Genomic DNA, 12,420 nt, shown 5'->3' with positions numbered 1-12,420 from the left:
AAGATAAAAGGAAAAAGAAAACATTATTTTAGCTGAATAATGATATAGAATAATAATATGGTGAGATATTTTTACATTTATTTGATATATAAAGTGATCATAAAAAATAAATTTTTAATATTTTCTTAAAAAAGAAAAGAGTAAAAAATAAAAAATATAATGTTAAATAAATATAAAAAATTTATGTGTGTTAAAATATTTTTCTTTTTAGCTTATATATACGTTTCGTGCTATTATTATCCGATGCCCTGTTACACAGTTGTTTGTGGATGTATCTCACTCCAATCTTTCGTACAGCTAATTTCTTTCCTTTTTAATAAAGAAGAAGTCACAAGAACTGATAGAAAACGATTACATACACATTTATAATACAAATATTTTATTCCCCACGCAATAAGTAGGTTTAATATAGACAGAGTTATGCATATATAAATTTGATGATTCCGTTGACTTTTTCTTATAAAAGAGTATTGGGTAATTAAAGAGGTGGATATATTAATTTTTTTCTCACTTCTTAACCAAATAATATTTAATTGAGGACTTATCATCCTTCATCTCGGAGAGCCTGCAATTATCAGCACTTGACCATGGAGGACTTATCAGCACCCAAGAGCAAGATCCTGAAAAGTCCAGCACTTGCGCAGGTAACTAAATTTACCCATTTGATTCATATATGCATATACAAATTAACTTGAAATTAACTTGAAATTGTTTTAAAAACAGTACATCCTTGATACGAGTGCATATCCGAAAGAGCACGAGCAGTTGAAGCAACTCCGAGAGACAACAGTGCAGAAATATGGTTTCAAGAGTTTGATGAATGTGGCTGTGGATGAGGCACAATTCCTTTCTATTCTTCTAAAAATCATCAAGGCCGAGAAAACACTAGAAATTGGAGTTTTCACGGGTTATTCCCTTCTTTCTACTGCTCTGGCTCTTCCTCCTCATGCCAAGGTATAACACCATCTCACTTTCTTTTTTTATTTTTTAAGATTTTCTTTTTTGGTAATGTCACCCCTTAAAACTTTTACCTTTTGTAAGAGTTAAGGTTAGAAGAAATACTATATTTAAAAAAATTATACCTCATTATATATATATATATATAAGTAATTGTCAAATAATGCATAATCAGTACTATAAAATTATTTTTATAGAAGTTCATAAATTTTAGTTGGGGTAATTCTCTAATAAAAATTTAAGTGTAAGAAAACAATGATTGAGTCTAAGAAAACAATGATATACTCAATTTGTATCAAAACCAAGACTTAAATACCAAAACAAAGAAATCAAGAGAGGATCACTATCACTGGCCTACCCAACACAAGTTATAAGTCCAAACAATACAAAAGAACTTTGAAAGAAATACACTCAACAGTGCATAAGATTCAAAATATGTGTGCTTCTTTTAATTGTAATCTTCTTCACCAATCTAGCTTGAAACCTCCAAGAACTCTTCTCGATTTTGTCTCTACTCAAACTCAAAATAAATGTTAGTATACTGCAAATGATTTTCGTATTAAGTCAACTTTCAAAACTGATTTATATAGTAGTTTAATCAATTAGATTAAAATATTAACCTATTAAGAAAAAATTTCTATTTTAATTAATTATGTTATTAATATAGTCGATTAAAAATGGAAGTTATGTCTTGTTTTGCTTCTGACTTTCTTTAACAAATTAGATTATTAGTTTTTTTGTTTGATTTATATTTGTTTTAACACATTAGTTATGAATTTATAATTTTTTAATTTTAGAATTTTATAATTTCATAATTTCATAATTTTATGATTGGGTTAAATATGTTTTTAGTCCCTAAAATATCAAACAAATTTGTTTCTAGTTCATCTCTCAAACTAAGCTACATTTTGATCATTCTCCTTAAGGAAACCATAAATTTTCATCCTCCAAAACTAACAGTGTTAAAAATAAACTGAGGTGGCTAACGGTGGTGTGTTACATCATTTTTTTTCCTGACACTAGTTAATCTTTCTCAGCTCCTTTCCTTCCGACTCTACCACAGCCACCTTTGACGCCACCTCGAACACCTCCGGCGCCACCACCAACAGCGAAACTCCCATGCACAACCACCCTCCACCACGCTTACCTCCATGGCCAACATAAAATCTCCATCTCCACTGCCCAAAAAACCTCCAAATCGCATATCAGTTCATCTCCTCCCACCACTAGAGACACAAATCAGAAAACTGAAACCACCCAAACCTTCATGGCGATCTCTTCCATCATTAACTCAATTCACATAAGAATCACAAACCTGCAAACAGAAATTGGATCGAACCATCATACTCCTCGCGCATCATCAACACAGAAATGAAACCACTGAAATCGTCAATCAACCCTCATCTCTATCGCGAAACCCATGAAACAACAATCGTGAATCGCATTGTCCATCGCACACCATTGTGTCTTCTCCTCCTTCATCAATCGCACCAATCTGCATAAAAAATCAGAACCAGAAAACCCAACCACAAACTTCGCATAGCCATGGAAAACCCAGAAACCACCCATCGTAAAGCCTTCCTCGCATAATCCCGAAATCCGCCGACGACGCCTTGGGCCAAGAAGAAGGACCGTCGTGGCAGCTGGCTCAGTTGGGAGAGCGAAGGTCACGTGTCTTTAGTGTCATTGACGACGTCTTCGGCTAGTGGTGGTTGGGGTGCCAAGGCGTTAAGGTTCGCGATCAGGAGAGGTCGGTCCACCATGAAGGGTACGGGTTCTTCCGTTGGAGGCACTGGCGGTGGCTGGCCTAGACGGTGGCTGGGAGAATGTTTCCCGTTGAGTGAGGGTGTTTCTCTCTCGCGCACGCGGAGAAGACGTAAAAGGAGGGCTTTTGCGGTCGTCGACGATGAGTCTGTCGACGAGCGGCGTCGCCGGTGACGCCTTTGGCCGACCAGAGGGGGGTGTTGGCTCAATGGGTGCTAGCTCGGTGGGTGTTAGCTCAGTGGGTGTTGGCTCGGTGGGTGCTGGCTCGGTAGGTGCTGCCATTCTCACGGAGAAAGAAGAGGGGATGACCCGTGTTTTTCCCAAGGAAGAAGAAAGGCAACTAACGTCAAGGAGAAGCTGACTTTTGCATTGAAAAAGATCCAACGTGGTAAACGATAGAAAGAAAAGATGTCATCACACGTGGTCAGACGTTGCGACGTCAACTTCTTTTTAACGCCGTTGATTTTAGAGGATGAAAAATTATGGTTTTCTTATAGAATATGATCAAAATGTAGCTTAGTTTGAAAGAGGAACTAAAACCAAATTCGTTTTACAGTTTAGGACTAAAAAATATTTAACCCTTTATAATTTTATAATTTTTAAATTTTTAAATTTTATACTTTTATACTTTTATAGTTTTATAATTTCATAATTTCATAATTTTATACTTTCATAATTTCATAATTTCATAATTTTATAATTTCCTAATTTTATACTTTTGTACTTTTATACTTTTATAATTTCCTAATTTTATAATTTTATAATTTTATAATTTTATAATTTTATAATTTTATACTTTTATAATTTCCTAATTTCCTAATTTTAAAATTTTATAATTTTATAATTTCCTAATTTTAAAATTTTAAAATCTTATGATCTTATCATTTTATAATTTTATAATTTTAAACTTAATTAAACTAGGTAATATTTATATGTCAATGAAAGTTTCGAAATTTATCATGATTCAAAACTTAATCAAATCTAAAAGTAATATTTATATGTTTTTCCTTACCTTTGTGTATTATGATATATGTGGATTTGTGTTTTTCTCTTAAAAAACTCAAATAAAATGTATTTAAAATATAAATTTAAGTAAAAATTAATTTTAGAATATGTTTAAATGAATTTGCTTAATTAAATATGGGTTAAATATGTTTTTAGTCCCTAAGCTATTGGTCGTTTATAATTTTAGTCCCTCTCTCAAAATAAGGTACAATTTGGTCCTCATTCTTTTCGAAACTTTGGTTTTAGTCCGCAAAAACTAACGCCGTTAAAAATGTGCTGATGTGTCTAACGTATATCCACGTGTAATTTGGTCCTAATTGCTGTTTTACTTCCGTTCAGAGACCAATGAAGGGTTTTCCAATGCTTGGAAGACTACTCAGAAAAATTCCTAAAACTTAACTTGGGGACTATTTTCGTAGTTTTATTTCTTTTACTTTAAAACCCATTAAGAGAAAGGCTGATACTCTACAATGAAATTTAAGGTTTATTTGGAATAAAAGCAACAATAAATTCTACGCTCCGAGCAATTTAGTTCCTTTTACGCATAGTTATCAACTTTTTCACAAAAATTAAACACTGGCATAAGGGTCCCTACCTGAAGGATTTTGGCAAACCTTGAGGCATGTTCAAGGAACCTGACAGCAGCCCAAAAATTTGGATGCAATGTCAACCTTGTGAAAACTGTTACAAACAAGACAGACCCATATTTGATTCTTCAACTTCAAGGACATACAGTAGTATCCCTTGTGTTGCTGCTGAATGTCTGAGTGGGACACATACTTTCTGCAATTTTAACAATGGAAAGCACTGTACATATAAAGTGACTTATGGTGATGGATCAACTTCAGAAGGAGATTTCAGTTGGGACACCATTACTCTAACTTCCAGTACTAAAAATGTTCCTGTAGCATTTCCCCAAACTATGGAATCTTTGGTGAGCAAAGCTCTGGCATAGTTGGCCTTGGAAACAGACCTTTCTCACTTGCAAGTCAGTTAAAACTTAAAACAGGTGGAACGTTTTCCTATTGTTTGACGCCAATGTATGAAGGAGAAGCAAAACCTAGCTATCTCTATTTTGGAGATCGTGGTGAGGTTATTGAAGGTGTCGTTTCAACCCCTTTAGTCATAAACATAGCACGACCATCCATGTACTACGTAGTGATGGAAGCAATCAGTGTGGGAAGCAAGAGAATAGAGTTTCCCAGAAATGGTGAAGATGGAAACATCTTTATTGACTCAGGGACAACGATCACTTATTTGCCAGATGAGGTTTACTCAAGTTTGGAAGGAGAAATGATAAATGGACCAAATTACACGGAGAAATGATAAATGGACCAAATTACACGTGTACATGATAAATGGACCAAATTACACGTGGACAGAAACGTTAAACCCATCAGCACATTTTTAAATGCATTAATTTTCGAGAATTAAAATCAAAGTTTCGAAAAGAATGATGACCAAATTGTACCTTATTTTGAGAGAGGGACTAAAACCACAAACTGTGAATAGCTTAAGGACTAAAAATATATTTAACCCATTAAATATTATTATAACTAACTAAATATGTTTTTTTGAAAAAATAAATTATATTGAATGTTATAAATCATGAAAAATAAGAATATAAATAAGTAGTATATTTCTGTAATTGTTTTTTAAATAATTCTCTAAATATTAATATTTTTGACAACTTTATTTCCGTGAATTGATTCTAAAAAATCTATCTAAATATAAATTATTAATAATAATAAAAAAATACTTACAAAATATTATAAAATCTATATTATCTGTTATTACTAAGTGAATGACTAACATATTTATATTTATTATTTATGGGCATCTGAAAAAATATGTATTATTTTATCAATAGACAGGATTTGTTTTTTGCCATGAATATATGGAATATAAAACAATTTGAATAAATTGTGAAGAAATAATGTGAATGTTACAGATTATAGCAATTGACGTGGATAGAGAAGCATATGAGACTGGATTGCCCTTCATCCAGAAGGCAGGAGTGGAGGACAAAATTGACTTTATCCAAGCAGATGCATTATCCGCCCTGAATGATCTCGTTGAAGTAAGTGTTGTTTTGGCCTTATAATATTTTCATATTTAATATATTTTGAGTTAGGTGTAATTTAGCCTCTTTCATTTTAAACATTTATCTTATCCTTACCATTTTTAATTATTAAAAAAAGTTTAAAACTTGACTTAACTATATTTTAGATTTTCAAATGTTATAATTATATAATGAGTTTCCCAAAAATTTAATCATGTTAATTAAATTATCTGGATATCATAAATGTGAGATTTCTGTTTTTGATGTTTTAAGTTTATTCATTGAGTTTTGAAATATCACAATCATACTATTTTTTAATTGCACCAAACATATATTTTAACATATTTCACTTGACAAAAAGATTAAAACCGCTTGTTTAATTTTTAGGACCAAATCAGCTCACTAAATTTTGAAGTCACACACTTGTAACATTGAGTAGAGTCAATTGAACAAATTGAAAATTTAAAAAGTTAAAATGAAACAATTAATTCTCAAAATTTAACCATTCAACAACAAATCACTATTAATATGAATTTTAATATAGTGATCATAAAATCTAGGTTAAATTGCTTGTTTTGTTCCAGTTTCGTTGAAGTGTGTCAAGTTCGTCCATCCTTTTAAAAAAGTTGCAATTTCGTCTACACATGGTTTAAAAGTGGGGTGTTGCTCCCTCCACCACCACACCTTTCTCCCTCCACCTCCCCTTTACTATTTTGTCCCTCAATAAAATTTTATTTAGGGTTATTATTTTTTAATTTTACCCATTCACAACCTATTTCACTAATAACCTATTCTAGTCCCGTACATGAGTAAAATACTTTTCTTTCATTTTAACATTATATTTCTTCCTTTCTTTCTTTCGTCGTTGTGAGATACTACAAGTTGCAAAGATTGGTGGTGGTGGAAAGAATTATCAAGCAGTCTCCCTCTCGTGGTCCAGTGTCGCTCTCGTGGTGCAGTGCGTGGAGTGGTGCAGTGCGTGTCGTGCTTCCTCGTATTCGAATAAACCTTGAAATAAAACCCTAAAATAAAAAACGTAAACGGAGGTGACATCCTTCAGCGGATGTCAACATCCTTCAGCGGATGTCAACATCCGTTTAAGGAAAGACGTATGTCAACATCCGTTTAAGGAAAAACGGATGTCGACATCCGTTTTACCTTAAACGGATGTTGACATCCGTTGAAGATGTCACCTCTGTTTAAAGGTTACATTTTTTATTTTAGAGTTTGTTTTATTAGGGAACATCCGTTGATGTATACTTTCTCACGCTGGTTGATGCTCTGGACGCTCCTCGATGTTCCTCCACACCATGGCGGCAACGCTCCTTCACACCACGACGGCAATGGAAGCTTTCAAACCAAAAAAAACTGGAAAGAAAAAGGAATGGGAGTGCGGGAGGTGGGGAGGTGAAACGAAAATGGGGAAAGGGGAAGAGAATTCCGTGGGTGGGTGTTGGGAAAGTAAAATTAGGGTTTCAAATTATTTAAAATAGGGTAAAAGTAAAAAAAAATTTAACTTAAGGATATAACTGTATTTAAAATAATGTCGGGAGGTGGAGGAAGTATAGAGTAGTGGTGGAGGGAGCAACACCCTTAAAAGTGTCAATTGCATCCAAACGTAGAAAAATTTGCCTCAATCTAAGTCCCGTCCGTTAAATAGACAGAAACGACATTAACTTTTTCTTCTCTCTCTTCTGCTTTTCTGTGCAATGCAGCTTGTCAGTGTTTGTAACATAAAATAATTACTTTCCAAATAAAACAATTAAACCCTTTTTATTTCAACAAGCAATTAAACCTCATTACAAAAAAAAAAGATAATATTATGTTCACTCCACTTTTTATCAACCTAACTATTACTATTACGTGTACATATACCTTTCTTTAAATAAAAAACAATGTTTTAATAATATGAAAGGACAAAAACAATATATGTATACTATTGTGTAAAAATATATAACCAAAATATATGTTTTTTTTGTTTGACACCCAGTTTCAAAAGAATATTAAATTAATAAAAATATATAATAAAGTTAAATACAAATAGAATTTGTAAAACTCAATAGTATTTAAACAAATTTAATAAATAAAAATAAAATATAGATGAAAAGAGAGAAAACGAGAGCTTATGAAAAAAAAAGTTAATTTTTTTAATGAATTGTTAGTTGGCAGTTTTTTTTTAATATCTATAGTGTGTTTTTTTTACTGTCAACACAAATATTATTATTTATTAAATTTGTTTCAATTTTTGTAAATATTGACTGAAATTGTTTTTAACAACATTAATGATTATGATTGTTTTACTTTTAAATAATTGTATGTATTAGTAACTGAAATATTTCATCATCCGAATAAAATATTCAAATTTGAATTTACTTATCAAATAAATAATGAAAAATATATGATGGGGTAACATCATTAATAGGGATGACAAAAATATCTGTGCCCGCGGATAAAATCCGCGATAGTTGGTATTTGCAGATATTTACTACCTGCTGCGGGTAGTAGGTAGCGGATATTTTAATACCCGCTTATAAACGGGTTGGGTGCGGGTATTATACTATCTATACCCGCGGATATCCGCTACCCGCAAAAATAAAAATAAAAATTAAATTTATATTTTATTAAGTTAAATTTAATCAAAATTAACATTAATTTATATTTTATAAGGTTAAATTTAATTAAAATTAAATTTTAATGTATATTTAATTAAATTTTTATTATATTTTATATATTTTTTGTAATTTTAATTAAATTTTATTTTAATAATTTATAAAAATATATTTTTTTAAATATTTGTAGGTATTCGTGGGTATCTGCGGATTTTAAAATATCCGCGGATATTTTTTAAGCGGGTATCCATGCGGGTAGCGGGTGAATTTGTTTTTGTCGGGTCGGGTTGCGGGTAGGCACTATCCGTGCCCGACCCGACTTGTTACCATCCCTAATCATTATTAATAAGTTTTAATATAATAATATTACTTTTTAACTATAAACTTAATTAACTTAATATATAGAAAGAAAAATTCATTATGATACAAAATTGAACAATACATTGACATATAAATATTCATTGAAATATGAAAGAGTTATAATATATAGGTTTCAATTGAAAAAATCTATAACCAAAATCACATGAATAAAAAAAATTATAACTGATATAGTAATTTGATATATGATATATTCTCATGGTGAATATTATATATTATAATAAAAATTATATTTAATTTTATATTTGGTTTTTTAGGTAACGTTATCCAAATGAGTTAGAATTCGCGGGCCAATCTGATTCACGGGTCGGATTGAGTTTAAAAAAATGAAATTTTTTAATACATGCCAATTTTCAACTCAATTCACTACAATTCAATTCACTTTTAGAATCATTTAATCCATTATCCAATATGATAACAAAAACATCAGAAAACCATGAAACATTCCAAACAAAAATACACTCTTTTTTGTAAAGATCAAACCAAAACCGCAAGTAGGTACATAATATCCCACAAACATATCAAGTAGAAAAGTTCTACAAAAAATGAAACCTAAAATAGAGCATTCATAAGAGACTAACGGTTAAAATTTTAGCTCAATTTAACAATTAATGAAGTGAGAATCCAATTTTTTCCGAGATGACTCAAATTAGAAGAATAGGGTAGCGCTTGACTCTAGGAGAGTGGCTCGACACTACAACCCCCTCAACGCTCGACTGAGTAAAAGTGGCACGCAGTGTCTTACGTTAGTGGCCACTGTCTAAGTGGCACCCGACAGTGTTGCAACGACGTTTGACAATGTACCAGAACTCTAAATTCAATTTTTGAGCTTTGATTGAGTAATTTTACACTTCTTAAGTTCATTACTATTTAATAAACCTCATAACACTTTAAAATTCAAGTTTTTAACTCACGGGGTGTTAAATTAGTTCAATTCAAAGATCTCATAGAGAAAATTGCTAACAACATACAAAACCAAGACTTTTCTTGCTTCTCACAATTCACAGTTGCAATAACACATGTTGAAATCATTTATGTCAACCAATATCATCAACCTTATAATTTCAATTCTCATTCCAATCCTAATATCAAATTAGTCAAACCAAAACAAATTCTACATTCAGCAATGCTTATCATATAAAACCCCAAATCCAAGAAACAATACAAACATGTAAATAAAAAATCCTTCATATCATTTTCAGTACCAACAACCATCAAACATTTCAATTTGATCATCCAATCACAATTTTAAGGTGCAAAATCAACAATCAAAATTACTACGAAGATAATAATTAAAATTAGCTGCCTTCACTTGGTGTGACAACTTTAAAACACCAAATAACGCTAACATCACAGGATGTTCTATCTACACACAAAAACATCACAAAAATGATCTACCATATCATTATGATCTTTGATCAACAAAAACTCACATTGATAATTCTAAGGACACATGCAATCAAAGAAATATTACATGAAAAAGAGAGAAAAATTTGAGAAAAATGGAAGAAAACCAATTTATCCAAATGGAGAAATTGATTCGATAGATAGGAAGAACTTTCAAAATGATCATTCCTACTTTCTTTGATCTTTATAGAGATGAAAAAACAAAGTGAGAAAACAAAGAGAATCCTTGAAAGAAGATTTAGAGAGATAATAGTTTTATATAAATGAGTTTTAATTATCATAAACTTTTATATAGCTTAAACTTTTTGTTATTAAAATATTATAGTGTTTTTTTAAAAAAAAAATCACAAAAGTAAATACTAACTTCTATTTACTTGAATTATATTTCCTCAAAAATTCAGAATCCCAAATTAATTTAGATAAGCTTCCAAAATTGAATCGTACACTATTAACATCTCTTAATAAAACAGACAAAAGAAAAGAAAGAAAGTACTTTTAATAAACATATTGATCTACTTATTTAAAACTTAACTCTGATCGATTCATACAGATTTTTATCTCACAAATTCCTCAAAAATATAATCTGACAGCACTACAATAGTAACAATATTATATAAATGGACTTTAGTGGTTTATTTCATGTTTATGAACCCACAAGAAACAATCATATAACCAGCAAATTTCTTCTACATTTTAGATCTATTTGTTAAATAGATTTTAAGAAAAAAATATTTCTATAATAAAATAACCACCTATTAACATTTTTTTATATATATTTGAATAAACTTATTTTAAAAATAAAAACAGAAAAAAAAAAACTATTTTGTCCTGGTGTGCTATTTTACAATGATTTTTTTTAAATATAAACAAAAAACAAGCCATTCTTTAGGATTTAAGGGGTGGAAGTAAAACACAATGGTATACATTTGAGAAACCTGATTATGTGTAAAAAATGAATTTAGATCAATTGTTGTGTAAACTTAACTTAATTTGGAGATAATATATGATTGCGTGATGTACACGAAAAGTTTTATATTGACAACCATTATAATTGAACTTTTATATATGTGACTATTGAAGATTTTCTTGATACTAAATAGTTCTAAAGTCATTGTTGCATTATAGTGAATTGATATCCTTGTAGACCTTGTCTTTGAATTTATATTTGGAGAATGGAAGGAAAATGAAAATGCAATAAATTGCAGGGAAACCATGGCGAGTCATTTGACTTCGTATTTGTAGATGCTGACAAGGAAAATATGATAAAGTATCACGAGGCGTTGTTAAAATTGGTGAAGAAGGGTGGAACAATTGCATATGACAACACCTTATGGCTTGGTACAGTGGCTATGTCTGAGGATGAGAAATTGGAAGATAAATTCTGGAAACACAGGAAGCCTACTCTAGAATTCAACAGTTACATAGCAAATGATTGTCGCATAGAATCAACTATTGTTTCTATTGGAGACGGTGTAACTCTTTGTCGACGCATCTGACCAGCCATAAATTTCAAATGTATTTTCCTTACTAATAATATTTCCAAAGTTAAAAGTCATGTTATTTTTAACAATGCAACCACCCAGACATTTTGTTGTTGAACCAAAACCTTTGCAACTTTATATTTTATTTCTTTTATATAATAAATTTGCATCCATGTGGTACCTTTATTATATATCCATTTATATTGAAAATTCAAGTGCGAGATGAAAAAGTTGACAAGAATAAAACGCATAAACAAATTGTCTTGGATTAAAGGTGGTATCAATGTGGGTTGAGTTAGGTTTTATATATGTTATGTTTCATTTTAGTGAACCTTCTCCTTCAAAAGATTTATCGATAGTATCAAAGCTAACGTATAGTCTTAGTGGCTGACTCTCACAAATACAATATGATTTCTGTATAAAAAGTCTTACTAACAAAAGATTCAAGCATGTCCTATAAAGATAAAGAACGATATACGAAAAGGGATACTTATGGTTACAAATGTTTTCGCTTAAGAGAGTGTGTACCAATGTGGGAGGGAGCCCCTCTTAAGGGGGAGATTATTGAGAATTCAAGTGCGAGTCTAAGTGTCACATTGGTTGAAGATCATATAAGGATGAAAACTCATAAATCTATTACCTTAAGATTTTGGGTTAGAAGTAGTGTCAATCTTTTATCTAAGTTGGGCTTAAGTCTCATATATGTTGTATATATATCTCTATTGAACATTCTCCTTCGAAAGACCCATCAATATAC

General features: G+C 30.9%; 1 protein-coding gene across 1 annotated transcript; it reads left to right on the top strand.

Moving 5' to 3' along the window:
- The first annotated feature begins 515 nt into the window (after nt 1-515).
- Nucleotides 516-11,834, top strand: LOC108336243 (flavonoid 3',5'-methyltransferase). The gene is made up of 4 exons (XM_017572627.2): nt 516-644; nt 724-954; nt 5,678-5,806; nt 11,388-11,834. Exons 1-4 carry the CDS (start codon nt 588-590, stop codon nt 11,676-11,678), a joined length of 708 nt encoding a protein of 235 aa, XP_017428116.1. The 5' UTR covers nt 516-587; the 3' UTR covers nt 11,679-11,834.
- Nucleotides 11,835-12,420: the final 586 nt, after the last annotated feature.

This window comes from Vigna angularis, chromosome 1, assembly GCF_016808095.1.
Source record: "Vigna angularis cultivar LongXiaoDou No.4 chromosome 1, ASM1680809v1, whole genome shotgun sequence".
NCBI classification, from domain to species: domain Eukaryota; kingdom Viridiplantae; phylum Streptophyta; class Magnoliopsida; order Fabales; family Fabaceae; genus Vigna; species Vigna angularis.
The sequence above is the reverse complement of the archived record's forward strand: the minus strand, read 5'-3'. Positions and strand labels throughout refer to the sequence as shown.

What these genes read in the sequence shown, in the direction of transcription:
- LOC108336243 (XM_017572627.2), top strand. Translation starts at nt 588, where the DNA reads ATGGAGGACTTATCAGCACCCAAGAGCAAGATCCTGAAAAGTCCAGCA. An exon ending in CTCTTCCTCCTCATGCCAAG is followed by an intron (nt 955 to 5,677) that starts GTATAACACCAT and finishes TGAATGTTACAG; the next exon opens with ATTATAGCAATTGACGTGGA. An exon ending in CCCTGAATGATCTCGTTGAA is followed by an intron (nt 5,807 to 11,387) that starts GTAAGTGTTGTT and finishes AATAAATTGCAG; the next exon opens with GGAAACCATGGCGAGTCATT.